General features: G+C 37.5%; 1 protein-coding gene across 1 annotated transcript; it reads left to right on the top strand.

The window, feature by feature from the left end:
- The first annotated feature begins 1,105 nt into the window (after positions 1 to 1,105).
- Positions 1,106 to 12,113, top strand: RAB36 (RAB36, member RAS oncogene family). Its single transcript, XM_009707628.1, has 10 exons — positions 1,106 to 1,197; positions 2,368 to 2,456; positions 4,873 to 4,938; positions 5,933 to 6,034; positions 7,696 to 7,760; positions 8,359 to 8,410; positions 9,804 to 9,885; positions 11,052 to 11,142; positions 11,700 to 11,819; positions 12,049 to 12,113. The coding sequence occupies exons 1-10, from the start codon at positions 1,129 to 1,131 to the stop codon at positions 12,111 to 12,113; spliced, it is 801 nt and encodes a 266-aa protein (XP_009705930.1). The 5' UTR covers positions 1,106 to 1,128.
- Positions 12,114 to 17,775: the final 5,662 nt, after the last annotated feature.

Raw genomic sequence — 17,775 nt, forward strand, 5'->3', positions numbered from 1 at the left:
GAGTTTCTTTATAATTGCTGTTATGCTTAATATTAGCACTGTAACAGTTCCTCACGCCATTAGTTCCTTGTCTGCTGAGTTAATCCTGCTCTTTGTATCTATATATGCAACTAACTTGGAAGAAAACAGAACTGTCTTATACAAGATGAGGGGACCACTGGGTTTATTAAGGAGCAGCTTCTGACCGAAGGAATCTGTATGGCCACTAAAACTAGTTTGTTTTTCAACCTAGGGCCCTATGCATAATTAAATTACTCCAACTCCGCCCTCCTAGTCTGTAAGAGAAGGGGCGGAAGGGAACTGTGGCAAGCCTGTTGCTATGGCCACGCAGCAGCAGGCTGAGCTGTTTGTGTGGCTGGAATCCTGCTGCATCAGCTCCTGCTCGGTGAGTCTTTCCTCACACTTTGCTACATGATGAATGGTCTTATTAGAAACATTCTTTTGAATGCCAGTAAGAAATTGGTACCCTATTGAGGGTCCTCTCTCCCAATAACCCATGAGGTTTCATTGCATAACCAAATTGATATGTCTCAAGTGGGATATCTAAATGCACTGTGATTTCCATGTGAACGTTACTCTTTTTCCAAGTCAGGCTATCTGCTGATTTCATTCTTTCTGCGCTGATCTTGGATGAAAATTTGGTGTTGTGCCAAGAAATGTGGCAGCTTCATCTTTCCTTCTTTCTTCTTCTGACCTAATGAAATCTGGTACCCCCTAACATTTACTAATGTGCTTGGTGCAGAAGCATTTCAAACAATGATGAGCAAGATTTTCAAAATATACACTGCAAAATCCTTTGAGGGCTAAACTGCAAGCACTTATGTTGAATTAAGTGAACAATTCTCTGCCCTCCCACGGAATTAGAGTTGGTGCCTTCTTTCAGAAAGCCACTGTTTGCTACTGCAGCTATGCACACTGAAGTAGTCCCTTTTACAGGAGAAAAAGGTTTTCTTTAATGCAAATACAGTCAAAGAACTGCCACTTGTACTGAAAGGAAAAAAGGTGATGAGTCTGTAAGAACTGTTCATTTTTTTTCTAATCATGTTTTCCCTGTATTGAGGCAATTCCTGAATACTACGTTTCTCTTTACATACTTCCTGTCTAGTAGAATTTGATTGAATTTGGAGGATGAAGTCCAACCTAATGCATTTGGTTCCCCCAGTGAGCAGAGACAGAATAATCTCCCAGTTTCCTAAGGTAAGTATTCTTTATCCTTCTGGTCACAGTATATAGCACCTGCCACATTGAGCTATCTTTCCTTTGTGCTAATAGTATTTTAATTTAATGTACAGTTGCTGTCTTCTGCTAAAATTACAAATTGTTTAAGGATTTCTTTCAAAGGTGAATGTAACCCATGTTCCCATTCAATGCTGATATCTTTAATAACAATCCTTATTTGTCCTTTTAACCTTTACAGAAAGTTACTCTTTCCACAAAAGTGTTATCTTATAATATCTAATTATTTTGGCCAAATGTTAATAATTACATACTTAAAGAGTTCCTACACCAAGGGGAAATAAGAACCATAGCTGATATTAAATATGCAAGAAGTCTAATTAGATCTATATGGAGGTTTTGGTTGAAGAATTTGAGGCAATTTTAATTTTTTGTTTGTATAGGAACCTTAGTCATACAGTAGATCAAATGTAGTAGGCACTGTAGAAACACAGACAGAAAAGATCAATGAAGTCCCCAAAGAGTTTTGTACTGTAAGTATAATAGGAGAGTTAAGGACAGGGAAGGGCAAGGAATTACCATTTGGTTTTTTCAGTTGTTCAAAAGATCCTTTTAAGGGAGTTAGCATTTTTTTCCATCCTTGATCTCAGCCACATGTTTTGCTTTTAATTTTATGAAAACTACCACCGTTATTTTAAGCAAATATAAGGTAAAATATGTTTTCCTTATTTTTAACTAATGCCTAATTAAAAACTAGTAATAAAATCAGTGCTTCACACATATAAGAGTTCTAAAAGACTTCACAGTAATAATAACTTGGTGGTGGTATGCTCCTATCTGCGTTTGTCTTGTATGCCTTAGATTACTTTAAGGGATAATTTAAGGTACTTGCTGTTGTACAGAATGATAAGCAAATCTATTTGATTGTGGAAGTTTAGCTAGTGCTCGGATGCTGACACTCAGAAAAGTGGTCAAATGATGGTGCTGTCCAAAGGAGTTTTTACAAACATAACTGTGGGGAAGCCTTACTGCCTTCTAACCCAAGCTATCCCTTTTCTTATGCCAGGGTATCCCTGTACCTGACAAACTCTTCGAATAAATCTTCTTACCTAGTTTTGACTTGCTGATTTGGCTCCTTGCAAAGTAGACATCACACAGTTTATCCCAGTAGCTGTTCTTTCTTATTTTCAGTGGTACACACCTGAGGCCTGTCTGCAGTTCAAAGAGCACTTCCATGCACAGGTCAAGACTGCTTGTCAGCAGAGCACTGGAACAGTCGGGTAAGTTTGTGGTAAATCAAGTATGCAATGAAGAAAGTATTTGAAGTTCTTTGTAGCCTGATTTCTTCATAGGCTTTTCCTCCCTCATTCCTCATCTTCCTCACTCCAGTATGTTTCAAGGCAGCCCATGCATGTGGCAGTCGTCTGACTTGTTAGACAGTAAATAAATAAAGTGCCTCTTCTTCCCATAAGTGTCAAAGATACTTTTTCTGCTGGCTTAAGTAGCATTGAAAAAATAGCAGAGTTGTTTAGCAATAAAAAGTTATTTAGCAACTTTGTACTAAACTCTTAGTTCAAAAGATTAATTGGTTGTTTATAGTTAGTGTTGAATTTTGCACGTGCAAGTCAGTAGGGCAACCAAATTCTAGAGCAGTTGTAGGAAACAGGGCAGATCTAGCCTTGCTGTATTCTCTGTTGGTGTTCCAAATGAGCAGTTGATAAAGGCTTTGGGGAGATATAATCACACAGCAGTTCTAAGTTGCTTGAAACACAAAAGAATCTAGCTTTAGTCTTTTAGAAGTATATATGCTGGGAAGTTCTCTTAAATGTTTCCTTAAAACTGGATCAAAATTCTGGTAAATTTATAGCATTGAAAAATCCAAATAAACTGTTTTATGCCCTAGTAATAATCTTTCAGATTTTTTTTTTTTCCCACATCATCTCTCCCAGAACTGCTGGTAGTACTAATTTAATTCCTGAAGCAAGGCAAGAAAACTAAACTGCAATAGAAATCATAACTATTAAGTTAAAATAAATAGCTGTATGTTTTAGGGATAAAAGCTTCTGTGTTCCCGTGTGGAGGATCTTTCGTAAAGTGGAGCATCTATGAATACTGACAATTAGCTCACTATTCTTTCAAATCTAGAGCTGTTGATTACCATGAGACTTGTCGTGATATCCATCTTTAAACATAACTTTTTATTCATTTCACTAGTGAGTCTTACTAAAAAAAATTGAAGGCAAAATATGTCTCTCTCAGAGACATCAGTGAGTTTGTTGCTTTTTAGAAGCGCAGTCACTGTCTTAGTTTCACGTAAATTTGTAACAAGGGTCCGTACAGTTTTCCTAGCAAGATGTGGCTTTACTGAATTAAGGCATATTTTCCCCTCTGTAACAAAGATCAATTTGTTTTTTTATTTCCAGAGTAAAGCAACTGTCCATTCATTTATTCTGTTAACAGAGTATAGCTAAAAACCCTTACATTTTTTGGCTTTGTGAATAAAATTAAACCACTTTTCTGTCACTGCTCTCTAGATATGATTATTATTAGGTCCTTTTTTGGTGGAGCGAGTCTAGGAGAGACAGACAACTGAGTGTTTTGTACAGTAATTGTAAAGCTTGACAGGAATAACCATTATCTTCCTTTTCCTTTATCCCAAGTAATGGAATATTTCTTTGTCATTTAGAAAGGTAATCTAAGAAATTCAGTAGCTAATGGTTGTATTTAAGACTCTCTTGATATTCCATCAATATGTTAAATTGTCTAATCGAGAGTGGTTTTTTTCCCCAATATGAATTAATGCAACACACACCTCTAAACCATCACTTTTTTGTTTTTCCCTTAAGGTTGTTGATTTTACTGAGTGTTTTACCAGTAACAGTTATGCAGGCAGAGACCTGTCAGCAGCTTAGGGGCTTGTGGCCACCCAGTTAGCATTGAGTGGCACACAAAATGCCTTCTTTTTTTGGAAATATTACTCACTCAGCTTACCAGTCAAGATTTGGACTATTTAGAATAGATAGCTTGGAATCAGCATCACATGGAAGCCTGATATTACCAGAAATATTATTCAATAGAAATCAATTCCTTTGTTTAAAAAGCCATTCCTTGATACAAAAGAACATCAAACCTCTTAAGCCATTTTTGTAGCATTTGCACAGGAGATGTCAATCCAAGTTTAGGACAACAAATACACTTACATTCACTTATCCACCTGTATCTCCTAAAAGATCCACTACATTTCAATTTTAAGAATGCAGGCTGAGTCACCTAAAGCCCATCTGCTGTATTCTGTGGGAGGACCCAGAGCAACAAGGATTATTGGCATGAAGCCAGCTTCAGATTAATATTATTCCAGATAGTCAGAAACTGTATTGGCTCTAACCATGTGGTTTTTGTTTTTTGTTTTTTGTTTTTGTTTTTTTTTTTTTTTTCCCAGAGACAGGAATTTCTTGTTTCTTCAGAGTAAGAAATGGACAACTTCTGCTCCAGGGGGGGTTTGGTTTTTTGCTGACCTTCTTTTTCTTTCTCACAATTTAAGAATCTGATCCTGCAGCACAGTGGCATTTGGGTAAACTAAAATCACCGGTACATGTGCTCATCACTTGCAATTTAAGGATCTAAATCAGAATTTTTAGAGAGAGAATGTTGAAATTGCTACTAAAAACATGTAATGTTTTCAAATATTTATAACAGGCTGAAAATATCCAAAGTGGTTGTGGTAGGAGACCTGTATGTTGGGAAAACCAGCCTTATCAACAGGTACAGTATATCTCAGCAAATGGTTTGATTCTGCTATTTTTCAAATAAACATTTTGTTTCCATTCCTGTCCATTCTGGGTGGTACTTCATGGTTCTGTTTTGAACCATAGTGTTGTTATTAAATACAAGATAAAACAAAGTCTACCGTATCAGACAGGCTTGATACACCAACACAGAAAGTCGTGCTCTGGCACTTCAATCAGTACATGTTATATTCTGAACTATCTTTATCCAGTCAAATATGATACAGTGTTTCCTTAAGAAATCCAGTCTAAAGGGTAAAAAATCAGAAGGTACAAAAAAAAAAAAAGGTCTTTCCAGTGTCTGAGTCTTGGTTTCAAGTTCTCTCCTTGTAGAGTTGTTCACTGAAACATTTTAAAGTCATCCTTCTGTGGGTACCTGTACTCATTTCTACAGCTGTAGAGGAAGCTCGAGTTTTTCTGTAGCTTATAAAATAAGACAGATAAAACGTAGAATGCCTTAAAGAACAGTTATTTGATTCTTTACTGGATATTAAAAACAACTCTTATACTTTTTGTATCTAAGTCCAGGTCACTGAATTTCTGTAGCTTGTGATCACCGTGACAACTTTCTGTCTATGTTTGTTTTATTATTATTATTTCTTCCATGTTCTTAAGTAGATATGGTAAGTTTTTTATCTCATTGATTAATCATTTGGGTCATTATTTATGACACAAAATATATTCCCTTGTAACTAAAACTACAAGATACTGTATCTTCCTTGACAGTTCAAAGATATTTTATTTTGATTCTCATCTCATCCTGAGAGCTTACTAGATGTATATACTTTCTAGTTTGTTATTCAGTATCTCCTTTTTTTAATTAGTTTCTTGGTGTTTTTATATATGCTTCTGCAATATATAAGCACTCCACAGTTAATTTTTTTCTTCCTAATTTACTCTAGATAGTGTTAGTTTTGCAGTTATTTGTAGCTGGGTGTTACTAGGATTTCATCCTTTTTTTTTAATTGCAGATTTTGTAAAGATAATTTTGACCGAGACTACAAGGCAACCATTGGAGTTGATTTTGAAATTGAACGTTTTGAAATAGTTGGAGTACCATATAATCTCCAGATGTAAGTTGAAACAGCATGGTTAAGCATTGTGCAGAGTACCATCTCAGCAGAGCTTGAATTGCTGCAGGCTCTAGTGGAATAAAGACTTTAAAAAAATTGCACAAAGAATAATGTGATCTGAAAACCAGGTTCTGTACCTGGACTTGCAATTTCAGTAAAAAATTTTACTCTCTTGGATTTCTCATCCCTAAAAAATGTTAGAAGTTTGTCAGTGAAAATTTATCTTGGATGTCTTGCGCCTTTTCAGTGGAGTTCTGCCTTTTTTACTCAAGTTTCTTGAAAGAGAAGTGGAAGCTTTGGCCACAGACTTTGTCCAGTTCTATTATTACAGCTTTCTGTCATTTGAGTTCAGTAGGCACAATGAGCACTGAACTTGGCTTTACTGGGAGTTTTATTCCTGCAGCCATTGAAATTAATAGTAAGGTGTCCAGTGATTTCAGCATCTCTTAATTAGGGACTAACTGATTTTCCCCAAATCATAGAAAGACTGGAGTGTTTTTATTAGAATGTGAACCTAAAATCTTTGTTTTTCAGCTTTGTTTATCAGACTAGTGAGAATCCTGACCTTCTCTCACCTGCTTTGGTTCTGCTGAAGGATGTCCTTTGGTATTTCCTGTAGCTAGCAATATTGTTCTGTAGGAGGGCATTATTGAATCACCTATGCTGTAGTGTGACCTAGAGCAGAAATAAGATGCTTTGCATGAACTATTTTAGTGCATGAATCTTAAAAACGTTTTCACTTAGGAACACATTTTTTCTGAGATATCATTGATGTAAATAGATGGCTAGTGGGATTTATTGAAAAATACTTAGAAATCCATTTCCCAGTGATATCAGTGCCATCGTGTTTTTGAAAATTCTGCCAGGCACAATCCTTTCAGAACTTGAGTCCCTCTGAAAATCTAGACTGATGTACGAGTATTTTACAAGTTGAAGCAATAAGGCTCATGAGCTACTAAATATCAGGTTGTTATCTGCTGAGTCTTCAGTGTCTGGGTAGAACATTTCCGTATGATAAGCTCTAGTGCCCCCTCTTGCTTCCATGCGAGATAAATTTGCAAGTATCCGTGACTGGCAGTACTAGGCTATAACAAAACCCCAAACCTCTGTAGTGCTGACAGTAGCTGGGAGGACTGCATATCATGCTCATTAATGAGAAGCACGTTCTTGATTTTTTTTTTCTTTAACGGTGTCATTAGCACCTGGTGAACTGAGCTGTAGGTCTCTAATTTGTAGTGTACAGACAGATATCATATCTAGCAGTTGCAAGATTCTAATATGGGCTAATTTATGATTTAGCTAGTGTTAGCACAGAAAAATTTCAAAATTATATTGCCCTAGAAATACATGCAAATGACATAAATGAGGAGAAAATGTTTTAAGAACCATGCAGAATACGAATATTTGAATAGTGTCTCAAAAATGACCAGTATTAAAAAAAAAAAGAAGACAAAAACAGAGTTCAAATGTCGTCATTAAATAATAGAGCTTTACTGTATTTCTATCAGTAGTTAATGAATAACATGTTCCAGATGGTAACACTTCTCTGGTATCACATTCTTCTCCAACTTGTACCAGTCTGCTACTTCATTAGCATGTTTACTCAGGTTACACTGGGTTTCATTAACCTGAAATTTCTCTTTTTTCCCCCCATTGCACAGATGGGACACAGCAGGTCAGGAAAAGTTCAAGTGCATTGCATCTGCTTACTACCGAGGAGCAGAGGGTGAGGACAATATTAATTTGATCCTGGCTGTGACAGGAGGTTGTACTTTGTATGGAAACATAGATGCATGTGTGCTTCTTGAAAAGGTACCTGTAGACAGTGTGGTGGAATGGACTGTCCATTATGGGAGAGGAGAACGAACTAAAAAGTTCATTAATTGGTATGTTGTCACACCTGCAAGCTCTGAATGTTCTGATGATGCAGGGGTAAAAATTGGCACTTGTGTCAAGGGAGAAAAGAATTTGGGTTTGGGTAAAATTATTGCTGAAGTTAGAAGTGGATACTTCTGGCATTCCCTTTGGTAAGAGACAATTTCTGCAGGGATTAAAGTGGTCCCAAAATAAAAGGAGTAATAGCACTGTAGACTGGAGATTACAGATGAAGACTAAATAAGGTTGAAGACTGAGGACTTCAGTCTTACTGGGTGCTAAAGAAGGAAGAGGAATGAGCAAATGGATAGCCTTCCATCTCCTCTGTGTTAAATCTGCTCTTGCATTTACATATAAACATTTTCTCTGTTTAAAAAGATGAGTTGGAGAGACTTCTGATAAGCTTTCTAACTTAATTACTTTTTTTCTGTTCTTGTCTTTTATTGCAGTTATAATAACAGTGTTTGATCTGGCTGATATCCAGACTTTGGATCATACCAAGTAGGTTTCTGCATTTTGGCTTAGCCTTTAAAGCTTTTACAGCAGGTTTAGTTGCCTTGGATAGCCTGTAGTTGCTGAGAACTTGCTGGATCGTGAGTGTATTTTCTATTGAGCTTACAAATTAAGAATGACAGTCACTTGTTTGGATTACATAGCGTGGGATTTTTCTGAAGAAAATGCAGAACATAAATTTGAACTACTTACCCTTGACTTCCTTTATAGTCGGTGGAGAGAAAAAGGCACTTCAGTAAGAGCTTGATCCTTCCAAAACTAGACATGCAGGAAGAGATGAAGAGCACTCCAAAAGCATGCTATAAACAGAATAACAGGCTGACATCTGATGTAAATGGTGAAATTGATGAGATGCTTCTCATGCATAACGTCTCAAGAGGCTCTAGTTTTCTAGGTGCACTGCTAGTCTGAAATTATTTTCTTTCTCTAGTTTCTGTAGTGATTTTGTTGGGAGATAGGCTGTCAAAAAGAGGAGAGAAAATTAAAAACTCAAAGTATACGTAGATATAGCTAAACTTACTGGTTCCAATACTTGTAATGGTTTGGTTACAAGCATGTTAAATATGATGAGTAAACTTGTTCTGCTTTTAGTGCAGGCTGCAAAGCCCTACATAGATCTATGATCCACAGTGTTGTCACCAGCTCAGAGCATATATATTTCTAACATATTGTTGTGACTAATGCAAGTACATGTTTCTTTATAACATGTACTCTGTCTTATTAGAATGTGGTTTAAACTATTTCCTTAGACTACTGCTGTGGTACTTAGCTCATTTACATAGGACTTTGTAAAATAATATATATATTAGTGTCTCTGCTTGGCTGAAAATAATTGAAGCCTGTGAACCTGATTTCCCACACAGGCACACACTCTCTTCCCTCCTTGACTTGTGTTGGATGACTCAGGAGGAACTTGATTGCCAGAGTAACAAAAATACAAAAGCTTATGAGACAAGAATCATGCAGCCTTCATAGGGAGCTGTTTCATAATGCTGAATAGATTATTTCACTCTTCTTTATTCCCATTTGTATCTAATCTGCTATGTTGTTCATAGCTTTTCCTCTGCTTCTTGTTTTCTTATTCCTTACCTCAATCAAAACTTTGCCCCCTCCCTTATACTGATAAATACCCTCTCTGGGTGCTAAAATAATTGTTGAATTTGCACTGTACAGTGGGCATGTTTGAACTTTTCATTAGTGGAAGGCATGTATTCAAAGGAGTTAGAATAGCTCCTGGTCTCTTGCTGCCTAGAAAAAAAGGCTTTTAATACCTTCACATAAGTTCATACTCCCACTTTTCTTGTGACCCTATTATCTGTCACTTTCTTCTATATTCCTCAGTCCCTCTGACTGATTCTCTCATTTATCTTTTGTATTTCAGACAATGGCTAGAAGACGCATTGAGGGAGAATGAGCCAGATTCCAGCTTTATCTTTCTAGTTGGAACAAAAAAAGATTTGGTGGTGAGTAAATTGAATGCAGGTAAGGAAATCAGATTTCCCCTAATTCCTCAAGTGATTTCCCTTACAAGTTATATACAATGTTGTTGAGATAAAGACCTTAAGGGAAAAGCCTAAACAGAAAGAAAGAAGATCACAGGTAAATAGAACAGCACACTTGGAATCTACTTAAGAAGACACTTTCTGAAAAAATGAGGAGTTAGTGAAATATCCCTATTTCTATTTCTTCTGTGACATTTTTCAAGCGCTTACAAACAACTGAAAAGGCAGAGAAAAGTTGGGTGCACAAAAGAATGGAGTACCTAATGATCTTGAAGGTTTTGTTGGTTTGTTTTTTTAGGGACAGTGTGTTCATTATTCAGGAAGAGGGAAGAATTCTTACTTAATTGAATGTAAAATGAATAATTTTCAAAGGATATAATGCACTCGCCCTATACATTAGCTGGATGTCACATCATCCTTTCCAAATTTTTTGAATTCTTCTCAATTGTGCGGGGTTCCCTGTTGTAAGACAATGCACAAACAACTGTACAAAGAAATATGACTGGTATCATCCATCACAAATGGACTAGAAATTGAAAGCAAACAGCCACATACTGATATAGTTGATCACAGAGAACAAATAAAAGGGGAAAAAGACCTGAAAATTAAGTGCAAGAAAGCAAAATCCATTGAAGGGGCAAGAAATTTTAGTCTTAAAAGAGAAAAAAGAGCAAAAATAAAAAGGGGGGAAGACCATTGTGTTACAACATAGTAAAAACAGATGGAGTAGAAAAAAGGATGAGACAGAAAGATTAAACCCAAAGAACCATGTGGTTACTTGGTCCTGCAACTCTTCTGCTGAGAATGATGGGGTGTCAAGAATTTAAAGACCAGTAACTGGGCTGTTGTCTTTGTAGCTACCATACTATATGGTTAGATACTATGGTCGCACTTGTTACCTGTTGTTTTGTTTCAATGCTGTGGGAGGTGAACGGATGCTTCTATTTTAAAAGCAGTACTAAGTACTTGAATGTTCTTGCAATCATGTTTGATTGCACAACTTCTAAGGCAAGGTCAGAAAGGCCAGCCTGAAAACTGGAAGCATCACAGTACAGGTGCTAGCAGTACCTCTGTTATTACCAGCCCAGATACACTTATGTTAAAGTTATTCCATGTTATTTACTCAGTCAGATGCTGCGTGTGAGAGGACAGAGCTGGATGCCATCCGCTTTGCCAATGAGATGCAGGCAGAATACTGGTCGGTTTCAGCCAAAACAGGTAAGTTACTGCAAAGGGTGTAAAAATAATGTAACCACAAAGGCTTATGTTAAGGTGGGAGGAAGTTAAAGTTCCTTGTCCCTCCATTCCCATGCAGGTTTTTCTGTTGTTCTTGCATCTTGTTGCTATTGGAAACTTCAGGTTTATTAATGGTTGATTTTATTTGAGCATTTGGAAGTGTGCTTGCACTGTCATGTTTACAGAAAGGAGTACTTGAGCTGCTGTGCAATATCTAAGCATGTTTAATTCATAGGTAGTTACATAAGTACACATGTGCACTGCTACTCAACATTAGCAATGAAAAGAGATTGTAGCACAAACTGAATTGTCTCTATTGCTGACTAAAAATAAAGGTACAGTACAGGATACAGTATTCCAGAGTAAGAAAATGAGAAATTCTCTCTGCAGTGATCAGAATGGAGGACAGATTGTTGGAGAGGCCTGTTCTGTCCTGGTATTGATCAATGATCTGTTCACAGATGTGCTTGTTATGCTTGATCATGTGTTATACTTGATGTGCAGTTGTAAAAACACATAATTTCTGCCCTGTTCCCTAGGGGAAAATGTCAAAGAGTTCTTTTCCCGAGTTGCTGCCTTGGCCTTTGAACAGTCCATGATAAAGGAGCTGGAGAAAACTGCTGGGCACATGGCCCAAATTGGGGCAGGAAACCTCCTCAGTATGTTAAATTTTACTTTTTGTATGTGTATTTTCCTTGTTTACAGTCTGAAGGACTGGGGAGGTTTTTCAAGCATTAAAATCTGTTTCAAACACATGCAGTTCATGTCATTGTCTACCCAAGTTCTAGTATATAGGAGTGACTGGGGCTGCGTTCAGCTTTTGTTACCCTTAGTATTGGATGGTATAATTTCTTGTGAATTGATTTCACAACTTTTTTGTTTCTACAGAACTGGAAAAGAACATGATGGAAATCCCAGAAGGCAACACTCAAGTCAACCTGAGTTGCTGCTGACTGTCAACTGTTTCTGCAAACACCATGCTTCTCTGTAGTCCAGCACAGTGCACCTGCAACAGTGAAAGCTCTCAAACCAGAAATAGAAAGTTTTATCTTTGGAAATGAGGGAGGAAGAAACTTATCCAAACTTCCTTTCTGAGAGTTCCCTTGCTGCAGGCTCACTTGTGCAGGATGGTGCAATTGTTACATAAACCTTTCTCTGTGTAGTGGAAACATAACATTCTTGTCTTAATGCAAGAAGACATTGCCAGTGCCATGTGCTCACCTGTCTGCCGGAAACATTTGTAGTCAAAAGTTATATAATTTTAGTGTGTTGTTCTTTGATAATTCTCTAGAAGTCTTAGATAGTGAAGTCACATTCTCATGGGAACAGAAAACAAAAGGCAGTTCAGAATAAAGGGTGCTGTCCATATGTTTTTGCCTTTTAAAATCATAGTATAAAATAACTGACTTGCTTTTATGCGTTCCAAATGTTTAAAAACTGTTCCAAAGGAGATCTTTTTAAATAACAGGTATAGAGGTACACAAATGCAGCCTGCATAGCTTCCATTCAGGAAAAATCTGTATTATTTTTCGTTTTCCACTTGAGAATCAGAACCCAGTATTTAAATATTTCCCAGCCTAGGAGAGAAGTCCAGGTAGGAACTGTTTTATCCCAGCTGTCTAATATTTTGAAAATCATACCAGATAAGAATGCTATTCTTTTCCACTCTCTTCAAAAAGAAAGAATGGTCACATGGGCGCATGGCATGGAATACCTGAAATCTAATTTTTCTGTCTTCCAGAGAGGACGCAGAATCCTTCTCTGGATTGATCTTCATGAATATTGTCTACACTGCAGTTCTGCTTTGTTGCTAAGAGTAATGACTTTTTCATTTTATTCTAACTGGGTTTTTTTGTTTGTAGTAATGTAACATGATTCTGGAACCATACACAGTCTCAGTCATGAACTTGTTCATCCCTGTCTGTGGTAGGAGCTCTGAGTTGGTAAGGTTAGATTTGATACTGTTGCTAAACTCTTAGTCACTCTCTGCTTTTACTGGACAAGATAATTTGATCACTAGATGCTCCGAGCAATTTGCTCCACTGCTTAATAAAAGCAGTAAAGGTAAAAAAACAGTTTTGCAATTTTGTGAAAAGACTTGCAAGTGTGTGTGAGTTTAGAGGGATGGGAAAAGACGGATTCTCCAAAATAGACATGTGCTTGTTAAGCCCTAAGGTACCTGCCATCTGAAGATGTCATTACTGAATGTTCATGGTAGAACCTGCTCTCTGGACATGTTCCTGTGTCTTGGTGTGCCAGCTGGATCACAAAAGCACTGCCCCAGTTTTGCCTTTTCAAATACCCTTTGACATAGCCATGTGTAGTTAGTTCTTTAGAAATTACAATCATTGTTTAATGGGGAGAGATTAGCTCTGGGTACCACGGAATTTCATCGAAGTAAAGCAGCTTTACAATGCTCTTCTGCTCTTTGGGCAGCAATGACTGATGCCAAAAAATATTCCTGTTTTAAAACTGCTGACAAATGACATATTGCCAGAAATTTGAATGACAGATAATGTTGACAGAAATTATTATAACAAATATTTGGTCAGTATTTGTGAAATTGTATTAGTATGATTGATTACGATAATTGTTTAAACTGCAAAAGTACAAAAGAAGTGAAAGGGAAATACACGCATTTTATTTCCCTCTAATTTTTCCAGTATCTCACTGAATTTTAGTATTCAGTTCTGAGTATCTAGTTAGTGATACTTCTCTAAAGATAAATGAGGTGCTGTAAATCTTTTGCTTGCACTAAACCATACAATTTATGGTATTTCAAAATTACTATAAGCACTCAAATGAACGAATTAACAAAGGAATCAGTGGGACAACAGAAAAACTGCTTCTCTAGAAAAGGTATCAGCAGTTTATAACTCCACACTTCTAAGATTCAAATCCAGCATTACATGCTATGTTGGCATTAAAAAAAAAAGTGGAACATCTTCTATAATGCTCTAAATTTCATATTGCAACTATTTTAAACGGAGAGAAAGAAGTAAACCTATGGACAGTTACAAGTTAGTTTCTTAAGATCTTCATTCAGTCATTACAGAAACAACAGTATGTGGAGAGGCGATTATAGCAGGACCTTTCAGATTTAAGCTGCTGAGAAAATAAAGACATTTGTTAATAAGTTTATGCATCAAACTGAAAATATTCTAGATTCTCTGCCATTTTCCCCTCAAATTGTTTGATAAGAAATAGGAAAAAGTGGAGAAAAGATGATTTAAACATCCTTTTTATTACTTTTATTTTCTTACAACATAAGTTAGAGCAGCTTCATACAATATGATGAATAGCGCTGAATAGAGATCTAGCAACTCTGTGTTTTGTTTTGTTTTGTTTTTTTTTAACCGGACAATCTTCACTTTGGCAATTGTGTCAATTCTGTTGGCAAAGACACAAATGTAGCATTTGGTGGAGAAAAAGGGTATGTGTGGGTATGTAAGGAGTTATTTAGCCAAAAGCGTAGTATTTTTACCTTATGATGTTCTATGTATTTGCTCATCTCCCAAATCTGTTTCACAAGGATGATGAATATACACTCCACTTGTACCACATGCTGCAATGAGTGGGCAGCATAGCCATGCTCTTTATGTTTATGAGTTTGAATGAGAGTAGAAAAGACGGTTTATTCTACTGCAGGAAATCATGTTGTCTAGGCTAGGTGCTAGGCTTCAGTGCAGAGTTGTTAGTGTTTACAGCTGCAAATGGCTCAGTAACAAATCTAAGAAAAGATGAGGATTACAGTCCGTTGTGTCGTGTCCCCCTCCCCCCCCCAAAAAAAAAAAAAAAGAAATCTCCTAAGTGTTCCTTTCATCACCAAGGTCAATTACTGTACAAAATAATGGAGATGCAGTCTCTTCAACAATGCAGTCATGTTGCCTGGAAAATCAGCTGGGACAGTTGGTTTTTTTTCCTAGTGATTCAGTACATTGCTTGATGTCATTACTGGTTTGTATCTTCTGGAGCTCCAAAAACTTCATGTACAAATGCAATACTCCGTCAGTCCTTAACGATCACTTCACAATGGTCTGACCCCATCTTCTATGACAGATGCTCTGAGACTGGGGTTTTTTTGGTTGTTGGTTCCCAGCTCAGGCTCGTCTTGTTGTGGTACGACTGGAGTCCATTCTTCATGAAGAAACCTGTCCCTCTCCGTGTCTTTTCAGGTTTTCATCAATAGTTAGAGGTATTCTAGGGAGTACAGTGTAACATACTGGTGAGTGAATGCTGTAAACTCCTCTACGTATCACATCCTCTGAGTATGCAAGTTAAAACAAAGCGTTTGGCAAGTTGTAGTTGTAGCAGAATATGCATTTGGTAGTGGAGACGGTTGATCAATTTCTTGTGGTTTTGGCCAGAAGGTTGTTCTCACAGAGAGAAATTGCCATTCTCTGAATTCTAAGAAGGAGAGTTCCCATTTTTTTGGGTTCATAGAATGATTTACACTGGATGGGACTTCTTGAGACTTACCAGCATTGTCAAACTCTACCACAGAGTGCCGCTGTGTGCTACAAAAATATGGTTTCTTAGTTTCACCCACAGATTAATCAGAAATCATGGTTTATTTCTCTTTAAAAGGGCTCAGCTTATGTCCTACCGGGTTTTTTTTTCTGCTTACAAAACCTCTGATTCTCGCGTGTGGGATCACGCTGAAGAAAGAGTGCGTAAGTGACAACTCAAGGGCTTTTAAGACCAAGCCGAGTGGCTCCTCTTTCCCACAGGAGGGAGCTCTATGGTCACTGTAGTACTAGCGACGTCTGGACTGAGAAGGGCTTTGCAATGTCTAGTAGGCCAGCAGAGGGTATGTGCTGGGCAGCCTGTCTGTAGTTTAGCCCCCTCATCGCAGGATTCTCAGTCTCAAATCACAGGTATGTGTCTGCCAGCATAGCCTTAATGAAATTTTGTGTCCTATTGAAATACTACTCTGTTGAATGCATAAAGTAGCAGCAAAAATTCAGAGATCAATTCACACTGGAATTTGATGTTGTAGTACCTCAATAGATAGAAGGGGCAGCTAATAGTATTATTCACTAAAAGTTAACTATGCATGCAGAAATCCATCCTCTGACTGATCAAAATTCTTACTCCCTCCAGAAAAGGCACAAATGTCAGAAAAGTGACTCAAATAGAAAAAACTTTGGACATAAAAACATCAGAACTGTGAGACGTCAGTAAAAGTAATGTACAAATTCAGAACATATCCCTATGATGTAATATACCTATCATTATTATAACCATGCCAGTACAGTCTTAAAATTCATATTACTAGAAATACATTGCATATCAGAATTTTGTTGTTCAAACTGGTGTCAAGACAAATTGCAAACAGTATCAACAGTGAAAAGTCAATCTTATTTTTGTGAAAGATTGAGATTTCTTGAAAGATTTATAGAGGTATTTACTAAATATCCAGTTTTTATTATGATTTAGATTATAATCTGTTTTCCATATAGGTCAGCCAATGCCTCTTAACATGTTAAAAGCTGAGGAAACAAGTGCAGGAAAAGAGGCTAAAGCCAGGAAACAAAAACTGAGGGACGAACTATGCAGAAGTGAATGCATCAATAGCGGTTTGTGATATGTCTGAAAATACCCAAAAATATTTTGTTTGTCATATAAAAAGGCATGAAGAGAAAAACTATTTAAAGGATTATGAGACATTACATATCTCAAAGGTAAGAGGGCTACTCCTATGGACTTGTGCTTGTTATTCTTACAGAACTTTATTAGTTCTTATTGGGGCTATATTCCACCCTCTTTTCTAATAACATGTACCAGAAAAGATATACCTCACTGCTGACCTGAAAGAAGCAGGTTTATGGGGGATATGAGGCATACATATCTCACTTTTTCCTGTTATCCAAACAGGCAAGATGGAACTTCAGCTGTATTCGTCACCACTTTTTCAGAGGTTGAATTAGAACACGGAAAGGATACAAGGCTTAAGCAAGATCATGTACTGTGATTTCAGAAGGAGTAATGGTCAGCAGCCAGACTTTTGTTTAAATCATTTGCCACCCTTCACCCAGTGCTGAGGTATGGGACTCCGAGTTACTGTGGCTAGACTAATATACAGGACTAAAGTGAGACTAGTGCCTGAACAAAGTAGCCTTTATTGTTAGTATCACAATGATTTTGGATACCAGTTGCCCATCTCACAAATTTAGCTTGTCATTTGTTGGCAAGGAAGGAAGGACTGAGTGAATGACAAGCCTACTACTAACCAACACATACATTAGGGGGGAAAACGTGACCTTTGAAGGTGAGCTGCATCAGTGCCGGGGGGAAGCGTTGCTGTGAATACAAGTGAGAGTACAGAGATGTGCTGGTGTTTATACATCATATATGAGGGCGTGGATGTATGGACGAGGATGGATACCTCCCTGTACATACAGGGATGTGTGTACGTTAAGTTCTTGCCCAGGCTGAGGCATAGTCACGCCTGTCTATGGTGATGTCCAGGCCTGCGGCTGCACGTGTGAGCAGACGTGAATGTACAGGAGCTTGCAAATCTCCGCCTTTGTCTCGCCGGCAGCCGCCTCCGAGCGCGCCGTGGGGAAGGGCGGAGGGCCAGGCTCGCCCCCCGCCCCGCAACCCGCGAGGTCC

Source organism: Cariama cristata, unplaced genomic scaffold (genome assembly GCF_000690535.1).
Source record: "Cariama cristata isolate BGI_N322 unplaced genomic scaffold, ASM69053v1 scaffold25849, whole genome shotgun sequence".
NCBI lineage: Eukaryota > Metazoa > Chordata > Aves > Cariamiformes > Cariamidae > Cariama > Cariama cristata.